The 17,827-nt window shown below is 51.6% G+C and overlaps 1 protein-coding gene across 6 annotated transcripts in view; it reads right to left on the minus strand.

Moving 5' to 3' along the window:
* LOC142256862 (uncharacterized) overlaps window positions 1–17,827 on the minus strand; it is a 130,637-nt gene that overhangs the window by 111,220 nt on the left and 1,590 nt on the right. For 4 of the 6 annotated variants that reach the window (XM_075328804.1, XM_075328801.1, XM_075328799.1 and 1 more), the window contains exons 2-3: window positions 9,102–9,202; window positions 6,426–6,567 (exon numbers count right to left, since the gene is read on the minus strand). In XM_075328804.1, coding sequence (XP_075184919.1) covers window positions 6,426–6,567; window positions 9,102–9,191 — 232 coding nt within the window. In that variant the 5' untranslated portion in view covers window positions 9,192–9,202. The remainder of the gene's footprint in view (window positions 1–6,425; window positions 6,568–9,101; window positions 9,203–17,827) is intronic. The other 2 variants (XM_075328802.1, XM_075328803.1) reach the window with 1 other exon arrangement.

A 17,827-nucleotide genomic window follows, 5' to 3' on the forward strand; every position in this document is an offset into this window, starting at 1 on the left:
AGCACCATGACAGGAATATTTTCCACGTCCTGTCGTAGATCCTGGCGGACGTTGGTTTCCTAGCCTGTCTCATAGTGGCAATGACCTCCTGAGATAATCCTGAGGACGCTAAGATCCAGGACTCAATGGCCACACAGTCAGGTTCAGGGCCGCAGAATTCAGATGGAAAAACGGCCCTTGAGATAGTAAGTCTGGTCGGTCTGGTAGTGCCCACGGTTGGCCGACCGTGAGATGCCACAGATCCGGGTACCACGACCTCCTCGGCCAGTCTGGAGCGACGAGGATGGCGCGGCGCCAGTCGGCCCTGATCTTGCGTAACACTCTGGGCAACAGTGCCAGAGGAGGAAACACATAAGGGAGTTGAAACTGGGACCAATCCTGAACTAAGGCGTCTGCCGCCAGAGCTCTGTGATCGTGAGATCGCGCCATGAATGCCGTGACCTTGTTGTTGTGCCGGGACGCCATTAGGTCGACGTCCGGCATCCCCCAGCGGCAACAGATCTCCTGAAACACGTCCGGGTGAAGGGACCATTCGCCTGCGTCCATGCCCTGGCGACTGAGAAAGTCTGCTTCCCAGTTTTCCACGCCCGGGATGTGAACTGCGGAGATGGTGGAGGCCGTGGCTTCCACCCACATCAAAATCCGTCGGACTTCCTGGAAGGCTTGCCGACTGCGTGTCCCGCCTTGGTGGTTGATGTAAGCCACCGCTGTGGAGTTTTCCGATTGAATTCGGATCTGCTTGCCTTCCAGCCACTGCTGGAACGCCTTCAGGGCCAGATACACTGCCCTGATCTCCAGGACATTGATCTGGAGTGAGGACTCTTGCTGAGTCCACGTACCCTGGGCCCTGTGGTGGAGAAAAACTGCTCCCCACCCTGACAGACTCGCGTCCGTCGTGACCACCGCCCAGGATGGGGGTAGAAAGGATTTCCCCTTCGATAGTGAAGTGGGAAGAAGCCACCACCGAAGAGAAGCTTTGGTTGCCTGAGATAGAGAGACGTTTCTGTCGAGGGACGTCGGATTCCTGTCCCATTTGCGTAGGATGTCCCATTGAAGAGGACGCAGATGAAACTGCGCAAAAGGAACTGCCTCCATTGCTGCTACCATCTTCCCTAGGAAGTGCATGAGGCGCCTCAGGGAGTGCGACTGGCCCTGCAGGAGAGATTGCACTCCTGTCTGTAGTGAACGCTGTTTGTTCAACGGGAGCTTCACTATCGCTGCTAGAGTATGAAACTCCATGCCAAGATATGTTAGCGATTGGGCCGGTGTCAGATTTGACTTTGGAAAGTTGATAATCCACCCGAAACTCTGGAGAGTTTCTAGAGTGGCGTTGAGGCTGTGTTGGCATGCCTCTTGAGAGGGTGCCTTGACCAGCAGATCGTCCAAGTACGGGATCACTGAGTGACCCCGAGAGTGGAGTACCGCTACTACTGAAGCCATGACCTTGGTGAAAACCCGTGGGGCTGTCGCCAGTCCGAACGGCAGTGCCACGAACTGAAGGTGTTCGTGTCCTACGGCGAAGCGCAGGAAGCGCTGATGCTCTGCAGCAATCGGTACGTGGAGATAAGCATCTTTGATATCGATCGATGCGAGGAAATCTCCTTGGGACATTGAGGCGATGACGGAGCGGAGGGATTCCATCCGGAACCGCCTGGTCTTTACGTGTTTGTTGAGCAGTTTCAGGTCCAGGACAGGACGGAAAGACCCGTCTTTCTTTGGAACCACAAACAGGTTGGAGTAAAAACCGTGACCCTGTTGCTGAAGAGGCACAGGGACCACCACTCCTTCCGCCTTTAGAGTGCCTACCGCCTGCAGAAGAGCATCGGCTCGCTCGGGAGGCGGAGATGTTTTGAAGAATCGAGTCGGAGGACGAGAGCTGAACTCTATCCTGTAACCGTGAGACAGAATGTCTCTCACCCAACGGTCTTGTACCTGTGGCAGCCAGATGTCGCAAAAGCGGGAGAGTCTGCCACCGACCGAGGATGCGGTGTGAAGTGGCCGCAAGTCATGAGGAGGCCGCCTTGGTAGCGGCACCTCCGGCGGTCTTTTTAGGACGTGAGTTAGACCGCCATGAGTCGGAGTTCCTCTGATTTTTCTGAGGCCTTTTGGACGAGGAGAATTGAGACTTGCCCGCGCCCCGAAAGGACCGAAACCTCGACTGCCCTCTCCTCTGTTGGGGTATGTTCGGTTTGGGCTGGGTTAAGGATGTATCCTTTCCCTTGGATTGTTTGATGATTTCATCCAAACGCTCGCCAAACAATCTGTCGCCAGAAATTGGCAAACTGGTTAAGCGCTTTTTGGAAGCAGAATCTGCCTTCCATTCCCGTAGCCACAAGGCCCTGCGGAGTACCACCGAATTGGCGGCTGCAACCGCCGTCCGGCTCGCAGAGTCCAGGACAGCATTAATAGCGTAAGACGCAAATGCCGAGGTCTGAGTGGTAATGGACGCCACTTGTGGCGCGGACGTGCATGTGGCTGCTTCAATTTGCGCTTGACCTGCTGAGATAGCTTGTAGCGCCCATACAGCTGCGAATGCTGGGGCAAAAGAAGCGCCGTTAGCTTCATAGATGGATTTCAACCAGAGCTCCATCTGCCTGTCAGTGGCATCTTTGAGTGAAGCACCATCTTCCACTGCAAGTATGGATCTAGCCGCCAGTCTGGAGATTGGAGGATCCACTTTGGGACACTGAGTCCAACTTTTAACCACGTCAGGGGGAAAAGGATAACGTGTATCCTTAAGACGCTTAGAAAAACGCTTATCTGGACAAGCATGGTGATTCTGGACTGCCTCTCTGAAATCAGAGTGGTCCAGAAACATACTCGGTGTACGCTTGGGGAACCTGAAACGGAATTTCTCCTGCTGAGAAGCCGACTCCTCTGCCGGAGGAGCTGAGGGAGAAATATCCAGCATTTGATTGATGGACGCAATAAGATCGTTCACTATGGCGTCCCCGTCTGGAGTATTAAGATTGAGAGCGCCCTCAGGATCAGAATCCTGATCAACTGTTTCCGCTTCATCAACCCGAGATTCCCCTCGCTGAGACCCTGAACAATATGATGATGTCGAGGGAAAATCTAAGCGAGCTCGCTTAGTCGGTCTGGGGCTGGGGTCTGTGTCAGAACCCTCAGCCTGGGATCTATGAGATACCCCGGGAGGACATTGTTGGTCCAACTGAGGGGGGCCAGGGAACAAAGATTCAACAGAGTCCATGTGCTGAGATATCTGCCTGGACTGCAAGGCTTCTAGTATCTTAGCCATAGTCTCAGAGAGTTTTGCAAACTCTGTCCCCGTCACCTGGACATTGTCAGCAGGTGGCTCCCCCTGGGCCCCTCTTAGCAGAGGCTCTGGCTGAGTAAGTGTCACAGGGTCCGAGCACTGTACACAATGAGGGTCAGTGGAACCTGCCGGTAGCGGGGTCGTACATGCGGCGCAGGCAGCATAATAAGCCTGTGTTTTGGCACCCCTGCCTTTTGTGGGCGCCATGCTATTATCTTCCCTGAGCAACACAATAGGGTATATAGCCAGAAATCAACTGTGCACCATACAGTGTAAAGTATCATAAACATATACTGTATAGTCACACTACTGCACAATGGGGCTAGCACCACAGGTGCTGCTTACCACCCACTTAAAGCGGTTGTGAGGCCACCAAAGTCCCTGCCTGGGTCTCCCAGACTTTGTCCCCCTCTGCTGCGTCCGAGGAGCTGACAGGAATGGCTGCCGGCGTCCTGAGGAGAGGAGGGAGTCGTGGGCGTGGCCCAGAAAGTGCGGGAACTGGAGCAGCACTGTGCACAGTGAGAGGGGTGGAGTATGCAAAGCATGCTCCAGCCCTCAGTGCTGCTCGTTCTGTGCAGCCTCCCGCCCTTCCCCTGCCTGTCAGGGCTGAGGGCGGGAGGAAAAGAGACTAGGCCGAAACAAGCCGGGGACTCGAGTAATAAGCGCGGCCGCCGTATAAGCGCGGCCAGCGCGGAAGTCCCCGGCGCACTACAAGTCCCAGCCGCGCCGCAGTGTTCCGTGGCAGCGGCGGTCAGCGCGGCAGTCCCTATACATAAACACACTCAGCAACGCTGAGTGTGTAATGGCACCTTTTAACCCGGTCAGCGCCGCGGTCCCCGGTGCACTAGCACACCCAGCAAAGCTGAAGTGTTGCTGTGCACGGTCCCCACAGGGATACAGAGTACCTCCACGTAGCAGGGCCATGTCCCTGAACGGTACCCGGCTCCTATCCAGCAGGCTCCACAGGAGTTGTGGATGAAGCACGGTCTCCTGTGCCTGGAGACCGATAGGATCCCACTTCACCCAGAGCCCTGAGGGGGATGGGGAAGGAAAACAGCATGTGGGCTCCAGCCTCCGTACCCGCAATGGATACCTCAACCTTAACCACACCGCCGACAAAAGTGGGGTGAGAAGGGAGCATGCTGGGGGCTCTATATGATCCCACTTTTCTTCCATCCGACATAGTCAGCAGCTGCTGCTGACCAATCTGTGGAGCTGTGCGTGCATGTCTGCCTCCTTCGCACAAAGCAAAAAAACTGAGCAGCCCGTGGGAGCACGGGGGGTGTATAGGCAGAAGGGGAGGGGCTTTACACTTTTAGTGTAATACTTTGTGCGGCCTCCGGAGGCATAGCCTATACACCCAATTGTCTGGGTCTCCCAATTAGGAGCGACAAAGAAAGGAGCTTCTGATAGTTTTCCTCCCTCTGCCACTGGTGGTTATCAGCCGGCTTTTCTGCTAGATCAAATAAACAGAGCAGATAATAAACAGTGAGTCCCTGAGCTCTGTGATTCTCTAGCCACCCCCTCCCACCTGCCTGTGGAAATTATCTGTGCAGGAGTTTGCAAACAGGAGGGACTTCCCCCCTCCTCCAGCCAGCAAGCTAGGGAAAAGTTAACACTGTGTGTTCAGGAGTCCTGGGGCTCTCTTCCTTGCATTAGCCAGGGACTTTCTCATAATAAATACTGTATATTCAGCCCTGGTAGCCTTTCCTGCACAGCCTTTTCTCCTTTTGTCTGGGAAACCAGTCAGGGGGGATCTCACCTTAAACACTGCTGCAATCCAGGCAGTGACAATAGCAGAGTCAGCTTGCTGTATCCGGTCACAACGGTGCCATATTCAACTCAGAGCCTGCAAAGAGGGGCTGAGGAATTGTGCCTCTGCCCTGGCCTTTGGAAAATCGGTGTCTATGGAACCCGTAGTCCAGCCCAGGATCCAGCGTCGCGGGAGGGGGTATGTGTAGGCAACACTTCACGTTCCCGTCCGTTGATGGTAGTGGGAGATCGGTCCCAAAAGGAAACCGTCGCCCTCAAAAAATAACAAACCTTGAAAGGAAGTGCCTCCTATAGACACTAAGCTAAAACTGAGACTGCCTGGTCCTACTGCAGAGGAGGAGCTATGCTTTTGCATCTACTTAGTGTCCTCCTATGGATAGGCAGCATAAGACCCATGGTCCTGTGTCCAACAATGAGGCGTCAGAGAAAAGCCAAAGTTCTAAAGAAAATGGGAATAAAGAAAAAACGGATTTTTTGTACTCACCGTAAAATCGTTTTCTCTTAGCCATCATTGGGGGACACAGGACCATGGGTGCTGTGTCCCCCAATGAGGCGTCAGAGAAAAACGGATTTTTGTGTACTCACCGTAAAATCGTTTTCTCTTAGCCATCATTGGGGGACACAGCACCCATGGTCCTGTGTCCCCCAATGAGGCTTCAGAGAAAACTGATATTTTCATGATCTTTAAGGAGCTTCAGTAAAGAAGTTTCGGAAAACTTGTTATTGATTGCAGTTTGCTTAAAAAACAAACAAACAAAAACTAACTGTGCTTTACTCACCCTCCTCGGGTCCAGCACAGTCTCCACCCCCTTCTCCTGAAGCCAATCGGTGGCTTAAAATTGCTAATCAATTTGGGCAGAGCGGCTGAACTCCGTGTTTGTCCGCAGTGCCGTCAATGCTGCAAACAATAACAGACACCAGGCGCAGAGGCGAAGACTCAGCGTTGGACCCAGGGAGGGTGAGTAAAGCACATTTATTTATTTTAAACAAACTGCAACTGGGGAACAGGGTTTTTTTGAAAGCAGAAAACCCCTTTAGTAAAATAGGTCTTGAAATAAAGAAGGGTAAACTGGCGATCTCTGTGGGTGCAGAGAACATAGAGACATAAGTTGGCCATACACATCAGGCCGGTGTGACACTTGTGAGTTACTCGTGCGAGAATTGAGTAGCACCAGTGTTCGGCTACATTAGGGTATCTCCGGTACTATACACTAGAGATAGGCTTCCTTAGCTGCCGTTCCATGCATTATCTAGGCCAACAGAGGAAGGAGAACTCCTGGCCCCAGTTCTGGTGATCGGTGGGACCTAAAGGCTCTAAAAGTTAGCTCCTTTAGCCTAAAAATCTCCTCTAAATCAAAATAGTAGTTAAAATTACCTTCATTTCCAAAATCTTTTTTCGTTTCTAGAACGTTAAAATTTGTGGTTGTACTTTCCTCATATTCATAAATGGCCTCCATAGCATCCTCGATGGAATCTACAGTTTTCAACTGGCACTTTTCGGGTGAGTGCATCAACACCTAAAAGAGAAACATGGTAAGTAAAATAGATAAGAAGACATAGAAGATAAAATTAGTGGAACAGAAGAATGTCAACTGCTCCATTACTACTGGGTATTTCATAGCCCTGCTCTTGGGACCAATGGTGGTCCCAGCGGTCAGACCACAACTGATCAGCAAGGTAATAACTTGGTGAGTTGGGAGTAATCTTTAAGCCATACCTGTCATTTCAGGTGACTGTTCAGAATAAGCTGTCACATGTGCATACATGAGGAATAAAACATTTTCTGGCCCTTACTTCACTTGTATCCTGTAGTTTTCCCCTGAGCGGACTCTCTCTAATTGTTAGTTGTCTCTGAGCTAGTGGGAACTAGCTGCTATGATGTCTCCCACACACAGCACACACAGACATGAGGGATTCCTGCTCATCTTTCTCTGAATCATGTGAAATGCAGCACGATGGGGTTGAGGTCTGGTGATTTACTCGGCCATTGCTGAATATTCCACTTCTTTACCTTATAAACTACGGTGTTGCTTTTGCAGGATGTTTTGGGTCATTGTCCATCTGTTTGTGAAGCACCGTCCAATCAACCTTGCTGCATTTGGTGGAATCTGAGCTTAAAGTATAACCCTATACAACTTCAGAATTCATCCGGCTGCTTCTGTCTTCAGTCACATCGTCAATAATCATTAGTGACCCAGGGTCATTGAATGTCAGTCATGTGCGGACATCACTCTGCCTCAACTATGTGTTACAGAGGATGTGCTGTGCTCTGGATGAGGAGCCGTTGCAGGCCTTCTTCAGACTTATTTCCTCCTATCATTCTGGTACAGGTTGATCTTAGTTTCATCTGTCCACAGGATGCTTTTCCAGAACTGGGCAAGTTCTCTAGATGTTTTTTGTCAAAATCTAATCTGGCTTTTCTATTTGTAAGGCTGGTGAATAGTTTCCACCTTCCTCTGGATTTGCTCTCATGAAGTCTTCTCATTATGGTAGACTTTGATACTGAAGCACTGATTTCCAGGAGAGCATTCTTCACTTGGGTTGATGACTATGATGACTACCGTATTTTTCGCTTTATAAGACGCACCGGAATATAAGACGCACCCCAAACTTAGACATAAAAAAGGTAAAAAAAAGAAAAATGGGGTCCGTCTTATACTCCGGTGTTCTCTTACCGGAGGGGGGCAGCAGTGGTGGTGAAGCGGGGTCACAGGAGGCACAGGTTGTGCTGGCAGGCGCGGCAGGTCAGTGGCAGCGGGGTCCGTGGTTGCAGGTGCCGTGGTTGCAGGCGCGGTGGCGTCCGCGGTGGCAGGATCCGTGGGGTCCGTGGTGGCGGCAGCAGCCGTGGCGTGTGAGCCGTGCAGCAGGCCGGTGCAGTGAGTGTCCGCGGTCCCGGTTCAGTGGTGGCAGCGGCGGCGGCAACTGCTCAGTGGTGGCAGCGGCAGGGACTGCTCAGTGGTGGCAGCGGCAGGGACTGCTCAGTGGTGGCGTGTGTCCGCGGTCCCGGTTCAGTGGTGGCAGCGGCGGCGGCGGCTCAGTGGTGGGAGCGGCGGCAACTGCTCAGTGGTGGCAGCGGCAGGGACTGCTCAGTGGTGGCGTGTGTCCGCGGTCCCGGTTCAGTGGTGGCAGCGGCGGCTCAGTAGTGGGAGCGGCGGCGACGGCTCAGTGGTGGAGTGTGTCCGCGGTCCCGATTCAAGTAATGGCGCCCGGAGCGACGCATGCGCAGATGGAGCTCTCATCCAAGGGCTCCATCTGCGCACGCGCTGACTCCCGGAGCAGCGCGTGCGCAGATGGAGCTCTCATCCAAGAGCTCCACCGGCGCCATCATTTGAAAGTGGGACCGCGGACAACTGGTAAGCTGCACAGCCGCCCGCCCCGCATGCACAGAGTGGCAGCCAGCAGGCTGCCCGCCCACCCCGCGTACAAGCCGCCGGGTACCTGTGCTTGCGTGCGGTGGCAGCCGGGTACCCATGGCTGTGTGCGGGCGGCAGATGGGTGACTGTGTGAGGGCGGCAGCCGAGTACCTGCACGGGCACCCGACTGCCGCTCGCACACAGCACCCGGCTGCCGCCCGCACACAGCCATGGGTACCCGTCTGCCACCGCATGCAAGCACAGGTACCTGGCTGCCGACCCCACACAGCACCCGCTGCCGCCCGTACACAGCCACGGGTACCCGGCTGCCGCTGCATGCAAGTACAGGTACCCGGGCGCTTGCATGCAGCCACAGGCACCCGCCCGATCGCCTCAGACAGGACCCCCCCCCCCCCCCGCTACCGCTTTATAAGACGCACCCCCCATTTTCCTCCCAAAATTTGGGGAGGAAAAGTGCGTCTTATAAAGCGAAAAATACGGTATTTAAAGGTGATCACCATTTCTGTTCTTTGTGGCTACTTCCAATGCCGCCTATACATTATAAAGAAAATTCCTGTGTCCACGTCATGTTTAGGACACAGACATAAATGTCCTCTGCAGCACGGGAAAGGGTACAACTACTTTTACCCAAACAAAGTAAGACTGGAGATAAAAAAAAAAAAAAAGCTATACTGTACCACATCCGGCGCACTTTCAATTGTAGTGGAACAGATTTCTTCATACGCAACTTCAAAATTCTGAATAAATATTTGTTCCATTTGTTCCATGGTATATCGGCCTGCAAAATAAACAACAGCATCCTGGTGAGAAAGACTTGGATGAAAATTCCTGTACTTTATAAGTTTATAAGTGTGATGTCAGAACAGAAAACATTTAAGGTATATTTATTGTTGCAAAATATGAATGGCGACCACATGTACCGAACAGAACTCACTGCGTCCTGGAGGCAGCGGGTCCTGACCGGTGGGACCACATGTCTCCTCCGCATGAGACCGCAGCTGCTCGTACCCACGATCAGGGTTCGGTGCGCTGCGGTCTCTTGCTTGTGTTCTCCCTACGGAGGATGCATGCGAATCCGCAGCAAACAACTGACATGTTGCGGTCTGGAAAGTCGCACCGCATGTCAGGGTTGGCTGCGGAAAAACAAGCACAGTGGGCACATGATTTCTAGAAATCCATCCATTGTGCTTGTACTGTACAATGCAGCGTTTTGGACGCAGCTGAAGCATGTGGAGTCCAAAACGCAGCAAACACTGATCGTGGGCACGCAGCCTTAGGCTTCCAATTAATTTTGGACAAACTGATGACAAACGAATGTAAAAACCTTACAAACAGAAGGTCAGAAAGAAGAAAATAGACATTTTTTTTTTATAAATCTGAACCCAGCATTATCAAGCGCCGCAAATACCACTTTTTTCCATAGCGAAAGGTGAAATCTAGTGATGAGCGAGCACTACCATGCTCGGAGCGAGCAGTCGGATACACGGATAGGTGCGACTCGAGTACCAAGTATAATGGAAATCAAGTGTGAGCTCCATTTTTTTACGAAAGATCTTCCCATTGACTTCCATTCTACTCGGTCCGAGTCGAGCCCGTCTGAGTGCCATTCCGAGTTCCAATTACCCGAGCATGGTAGTGCCCGCTCATCACTAGTTACGAGTACTGAGCACCCGAGCATGGTAGTGCCCGCTCCTCACTAGTTACGAGTACTGAGCACCCGAGCATGTTAGTGCCCGCTCATCACTAGTTATCAGTACTGAGCACCCGAGCATGGTAGTGCCCGCTCATCACTAGTTACCAGTACTGAGCACCCGAGCATGGTAGTGCCCGCTCATCACTAGTTACGAGTACTGAGCACCCGAGCATGGTAGTGCCCGCTCATCACTAGTTACGAGTACTGAGCACCCAAGCATGGTAGTGCCCGCTCATCACTAGTTACGAGTACTGAGCACCCGAGCATGGTAGTGCCCAGTCATCACTAGTACTGAGCACCCGAGCATGGTAGTGCCCGCTCATCACTAGTTATCAGTACTGAGCACCCGAGCATGGTAGTGCCCGCTCATCACTAGTTATCAGTACTGAGCACCCGAGCATGGTAGTGCCCACTCATCACTAGTTACGAGTACTGAGCACCCGAGCATGGTAGTGCCCGCTCATCACTAGTTACGAGTACTGAGCACCCGAGCATGGTAGTGCCCGCTCATCACTAGTTACGAGTACTGAGCACCCGAGCATGGTAGTGCCCGCTCATCACTAGTTACGAGTATTGACCACCCGAGCATGGTAGTGCCCGCTCATCACTAGTTACGAGTACTGAGCACCCGAGCATGGTAGTGCTCGCTCATCACTAGTTACGAGTACTGAGCACCCAAGCATGGTAGTGCCCGCTCATCACTAGTTACGAGTACTGAGCACCCGAGCATGGTAGTGCCCGCTCATCACTAGTTACGAGTACTGAGCACCTGAGCATGGTAGTGCCCGCTCATCACTAGTTACGAGTACTGAGCACCTGAGCATGGTAGTGCCCGCTCATCACTAGTTACGAGTACTGAGCACCCGAGCATGGTAGTGCCTGCTCATCACTAGTTACGAGTACTGAGCACCCGAGCATGGTAGTGCTCCTCATCACTAGTTACGAGTACTGAGCACCCGAGCATGGTAGTGCTCCTCATCACTAGTTACGAGTACTGAGCACCCGAGCATGGTAGTGCCCGCTCATCACTAGTTACGAGTACTGAGCACCCGAGCATGGTAGTGCCCGCTCATCACTAGTTACAAGTACTGAGCACCCGAGCATGGTAGTGCCCGCTCATCACTAGTTACAGGAACTGAGCACCTGAGCATGGTAGTGCCCGCTCATCACTAGTTACGAGTACTGAGCACCCGAGCATGGTAGTGCCCGCTCATCACTAGTTACAAGTACTGAGCACCCGAGCATGGTAGTGCCCGCTCATCACTAGTTACGAGTACTGAGCACCCGAGCATGGTAGTGCTCCTCATCACTAGTTACGAGTACTGAGCACCCGAGCATGGTAGTGCTCCTCATCACTAGTTATGAGTACTGAGCACCCGAGCATGGTAGTGCCTGCTCATCACTAGTTACGAGTACCGAGCACCCGAGCATGGTAGTGCCCGCTCATCACTAGTTATCAGTACTGAGCACCCGAGCATGGTAGTGCCCGCTCATCACTAGTTACGAGTACTGAGCACCCAAGCATGGTAGTGCCCGCTCATCACTAGCTACGAGTACTGAGCACCCGAGCATGGTAGTGCCCAGTCATCACTAGTACTGAGCACCCGAGCATGGTAGTGCCCGCTCATCACTAGTTACCAGTACTGAGCACCCGAGCATGGTAGTGCCTGCTCATCACTAGTTACGAGTACTGAGCACCCGAGCATGATAGTGTCCGCTCATCACTAGTTACGAGTACTGAGCACCTGAGCATGGTAGTGCCTGCTCATCACTAGTTACAAGTACTGAGCACCCGAGCATGGTAGTGCCCGCTCATCACTAGTTACGAGTACCGAGCACCTGAGCATGGTAGTGCTCGCTCATCACTAGTTACTAGTACAGAGCACCCGAGCATGGTAGTGCCCGCTCATCACTAGTTACGAGTACTGAGCACCCGAGCATGGTAGTGCTCCTCATCACTAGTTACGAGTACTGAGCACCCGAGCATGGTAGTGCCCGCTCATCACTAGTTACGAGTACTGAGCACCCGAGCATGGTAGTGCTCCTCATCACTAGTTACGAGTACTGAGCACCCGAGCATGGTAGTGCTCCTCATCACTAGTTACGAGTACTGAGCACCCGAGCATGGTAGTGCCCGCTCATCAGTAGTTACGAGTACAGAGCACCCGAGCATGATAGTGTCCACTCATCACTAGTTACGAGTACCGAGCACCTGAGCATGGTAGTGCTCGCTCATCACTAGTTACGAGTACTGAGCACCCGAGCATGGTAGTGCCCGATCATTACTAGTTACTAGTACTGAACACCCGAGCATGGTAGTGCCCGATCATCACTAGTTACTAGTACTGAACACCCGAGCATGGTAGTGCCCGCTCATCACTAGTTACTAGTACTGAACACCCGAGCATGGTAGTGCCCGATCATCACTAGTTACTAGTACTGAACACCCGAGCATGGTAGTGCCCGATCATCACTAGTTACGAGTATTGAGCACCTGAGCATGGTAGTGCCCGCTCATCACTAGTTACAAGTACCGAGCACCCGAGCATGGTAGTGCCCGCTCATCACTAGTTACGAGTACCCGAGCATGGTAGTGCCCGCTCATCACTAGTTACGAGTACTGAGCACCCGAGCATGGTAGTGCTCCTCATCACTAGTTACGAGTACTGAGCACCCGAGCATGGTAGTGCTCCTCATCACTAGTTACAAGTACTGAGCACCCGAGCATGGTAGTGCCCGCTCATCACTAGTTACGAGTACTGAGCACCCGAGCATGGTAGTGCCCGCTCATCACTAGTTACGAGTACTGAGCACCCGAGCATGGTAGTGCTCCTCATCACTAGTTACGAGTACTGAGCACCCGAGCATGGTAGTGCTCCTCATCACTAGTTACGAGTACTGAGCACCCGAGCATGGTAGTGCCTGCTCATCACTAGTTACGAGTACCGAGCACCCGAGCATGGTAGTGCCCGCTCATCACTAGTTATCAGTACTGAGCACCCGAGCATGGTAGTGCCCGCTCATCACTAGTTACGAGTACTGAGCACCCGAGCATGGTAGTGCCCACTCATCACTAGTTACGAGTACTGAGCACCCAAGCATGGTAGTGCCCGCTCATCACTAGTTACGAGTACTGAGCACCCGAGCATGGTAGTGCCCGCTCATCACTAGTTACCAGTACTGAGCACCCGAGCATGGTAGTGCCCGCTCATCACTAGTTACGAGTACTGAGCACCCGAGCATGATAGTGTCCGCTCATCACTAGTTACAAGTACTGAGCACCTGAGCATGGTAGTGCCCGCTCATCACTAGTTACGAGTACCGAGCACCTGAGCATGGTAGTGCCCACTCATCACTAGTTACCAGTACTGAGCACCCGAGCATGGTAGTGCCCGCTCATCACTAGTTACGAGTACTGAGCACCCGAGCATGGTAGTGCCCGCTCATCACTAGTTACGAGTACTGAGCACCCGAGCATGGTAGTGCTCCTCATCACTAGTTACGAGTACTGAGCACCCGAGCATGGTAGTGCTCCTCATCACTAGTTACGAGTACTGAGCACCCGAGCATGGTAGTGCCCGCTCATCAGTAGTTACGAGTACAGAGCACCCGAGCATGATAGCGTCCACTCATCACTAGTTACGAGTACCGAGCACCTGAGCATGGTAGTGCTCGCTCATCACTAGTTACGAGTACTGAGCACCCGAGCATGGTAGTGCCCGATCATCACTAGTTACTAGTACTGAACACCCGAGCATGGTAGTGCCCGCTCATCACTAGTTACTAGTACTGAACACCCGAGCATGGTAGTGCCCGATCATCACTAGTTACTAGTACTGAACACCCGAGCATGGTAGTGCCCGCTCATCACTAGTTACTAGTACTGAACACCCGAGCATGGTAGTGCCCGATCATCACTAGTTACTAGTACTGAACACCCGAGCATGGTAGTGCCCGATCATCACTAGTTACGAGTATTGAGCACCTGAGCATGGTAGTGCCCGCTCATCACTAGTTACAAGTACCGAGCACCCGAGCATGGTAGTGCCCGCTCATCACTAGTTACGAGTACTGAGCACCCGAGCATGGTAGTGCTCACTCATCACTAGTTACCAGTACTGAGCACTTGAGCATGGTAGTGCCCGCTCATCACTAGTTACGAGTACTGAGCACCCGAGCATGGTAGTGCCCGCTCATCACTAGTTACAAGTGCTGAGCACCTGAGCATGGTAGTGCCCGCTCATCACTAGTTACAAGTACTGAGCACCCGAGCATGGTAGTGACCACTCATCACTAGTTACAAGTACTGAGCACCTGAGGATGGCAGTGCCCGCTCATCACTAGTTACAAGTACTGAGCACCCGAGCATGATAGTGTCCACTCATCACTAGTTACGAGTACCGAGCACCTGAGCATGGTAGTGCTCGCTCATCACTAGTTACGAGTACTGAGCACCCGAGCATGGTAGTGCCCGATCATTACTAGTTACTAGTACTGAACACCCGAGCATGGTAGTGCCCGATCATCACTAGTTACTAGTACTGAACACCCGAGCATGGTAGTGCCCGCTCATCACTAGTTACTAGTACTGAACACCCGAGCATGGTAGTGCCCGATCATCACTAGTTACTAGTACTGAACACCCGAGCATGGTAGTGCCCGATCATCACTAGTTACGAGTATTGAGCACCTGAGCATGGTAGTGCCCGCTCATCACTAGTTACAAGTACCGAGCACCCGAGCATGGTAGTGCCCGCTCATCACTAGTTACGAGTACCCGAGCATGGTAGTGCCCGCTCATCACTAGTTACGAGTACTGAGCACCCGAGCATGGTAGTGCTCCTCATCACTAGTTACGAGTACTGAGCACCCGAGCATGGTAGTGCTCCTCATCACTAGTTACAAGTACTGAGCACCCGAGCATGGTAGTGCCCGCTCATCACTAGTTACGAGTACTGAGCACCCGAGCATGGTAGTGCCCGCTCATCACTAGTTACAAGTACTGAGCACCCGAGCATGGTAGTGCCCGCTCATCACTAGTTACAGGAACTGAGCACCTGAGCATGGTAGTGCCCGCTCATCACTAGTTACGAGTACTGAGCACCCGAGCATGGTAGTGCCCGCTCATCACTAGTTACAAGTACTGAGCACCCGAGCATGGTAGTGCCCGCTCATCACTAGTTACGAGTACTGAGCACCCGAGCATGGTAGTGCTCCTCATCACTAGTTACGAGTACTGAGCACCCGAGCATGGTAGTGCTCCTCATCACTAGTTACGAGTACTGAGCACCCGAGCATGGTAGTGCCCACTCATCACTAGTTATCAGTACTGAGCACCCGAGCATGGTAGTGCCTGCTCATCACTAGTTACGAGTACCGAGCACCCGAGCATGGTAGTGCCCGCTCATCACTAGTTATCAGTACTGAGCACCCGAGCATGGTAGTGCCCGCTCATCACTAGTTACAAGTACTGAGCACCCGAGCATGGTAGTGCCCGCTCATCACTAGTTACGAGTACTGAGCACCCGAGCATGGTAGTGCTCCTCATCACTAGTTACGAGTACTGAGCACCCGAGCATGGTAGTGCTCCTCATCACTAGTTACGAGTACTGAGCACCCGAGCATGGTAGTGCCCACTCATCACTAGTTACGAGTACTGAGCACCCAAGCATGGTAGTGCCCGCTCATCACTAGTTACGAGTACTGAGCACCCGAGCATCGTAGTGCCCAGTCATCACTAGTACTGAGCACCCGAGCATGGTAGTGCCCGCTCATCACTAGTTACCAGTACTGAGCACCCGAGCATGGTAGTGCCTGCTCATCACTAGTTACGAGTACTGAGCACCCGAGCATGATAGTGTCCGCTCATCACTAGTTACGAGTACTGAGCACCTGAGCATGGTAGTGCCCGCTCATCACTAGTTACGAGTACCGAGCACCTGAGCATGGTAGTGCCCACTCATCACTAGTTACCAGTACTGAGCACCCGAGCATGGTAGTGCCCGCTCATCACTAGTTACGAGTACTGAGCACCCGAGCATGGTAGTGCCCGCTCATCACTAGTTACGAGTACTGAGCACCCGAGCATGGTAGTGCTCCTCATCACTAGTTACGAGTACTGAGCACCCGAGCATGGTAGTGCTCCTCATCACTAGTTACGAGTACTGAGCACCCGAGCATGGTAGTGCCCGCTCATCACTAGTTACGAGTACAGAGCACCTGAGCATGATAGTGTCCACTCATCACTAGTTACGAGTACCGAGCACCTGAGCATGGTAGTGCTCGCTCATCACTAGTTACGAGTACTGAGCACCCGAGCATGGTAGTGCCCGATCATCACTAGTTACTAGTACTGAACACCCGAGCATGGTAGTGCCCGCTCATCACTAGTTACTAGTACTGAACACCCGAGCATGGTAGTGCCCGATCATCACTAGTTACTAGTACTGAACACCCGAGCATGGTAGTGCCCGCTCATCACTAGTTACAAGTACTGAGCACCTGAGCATGGCAGTGCCCGCTCATCACTAGTTACAAGTACTGAGCACCCGAGCATGGTAGTGCCCGCTCATCACTAGTTACGAGTACCGAGCATGGTAGTGCCCGCTCATCACTAGTTACAAGTACTGAGCACCCGAGCATGGTAGTGCCCGCTCATCACTAGTGAAATTCACAATTAATACTACACAAAGAAATGACAAATCCACATTGATTGTTCATTCATATTGAAAAATGTGGCTACCAGTAGAGATTTGTTCCTCTCTCATCTACTTATTTGCTACTGTATTATCTGCAATGTATCCATTTACTTGAATGATGCAAATTAAGACCTGGTCCATCTATCATATCTGAAATCTTTGGCTGCTAAACGGAAGCCCTGAGAATGGAGTCCTCGGCGCTGCTTTGGATTAGCCGGCTCAGCACAATATCACATTTGAATCTTGCAACAATGACTTTGCACCAGGTTGGTTAATCAAAATCACGTAAGGCTATGATCACACATTGTGTTTTTACTGCATTTTTTAATGAAAGTTATAAGCTGCTTTTTACCAGCAAAAATATTTCAGAAATCTTATGCACACGATTGTGTTTTTTTTTTCCTGGCTGAATTGAAAAAAACTTGCTGTGTTTTTGGAAATTGCAGCATATCATTATTTGCAACATTTTTACAGCATTTATTCACTCTAGAAATCAAAGACAAAGTTTTTAAAAAAAAATGCAGAAATTTTTGCTACAGATTATTTGTAAATAAAGCTAACTTTAATAAACATGTATTAAAAGGACACATAATGCGCAGCAAAAGAAATACTTCTTGTAAGAAGCTTCTTTACTGCCAAGAGAGCAGGATTTGCCTGTAGAAAAACAAGCATTGTGTGATCATGGCCTAATAATGCAGACCCTAGGTGTGATTCCTCATACGGCATTAGTAATAAATAACTATTGCACATCTTCCCCTAAAGACCTCAAAATACACCAGATCCCCTTCTTGGTGACGTCAGACTAGATCCCCTAAATTAACACACCCAGCCCCAATTACCCTCATACATAATTTACACAATAATACATAGCCGCCATCTCTTAAAGGGGTTGTTCACTACTGGACACTTTTTACTAATGGGCTCAAAGAAATGGAAAAAAAAAAAAAAAAAAAAAAGGGCAAATAAAAAAATGTGATACTCTCCTTCTGGACCGGCGCCGCTCCGATTTAGT

Source organism: Anomaloglossus baeobatrachus, chromosome 11 (assembly GCF_048569485.1).
Source record: "Anomaloglossus baeobatrachus isolate aAnoBae1 chromosome 11, aAnoBae1.hap1, whole genome shotgun sequence".
Classification (NCBI taxonomy): Eukaryota; Metazoa; Chordata; class Amphibia; order Anura; family Aromobatidae; genus Anomaloglossus; species Anomaloglossus baeobatrachus.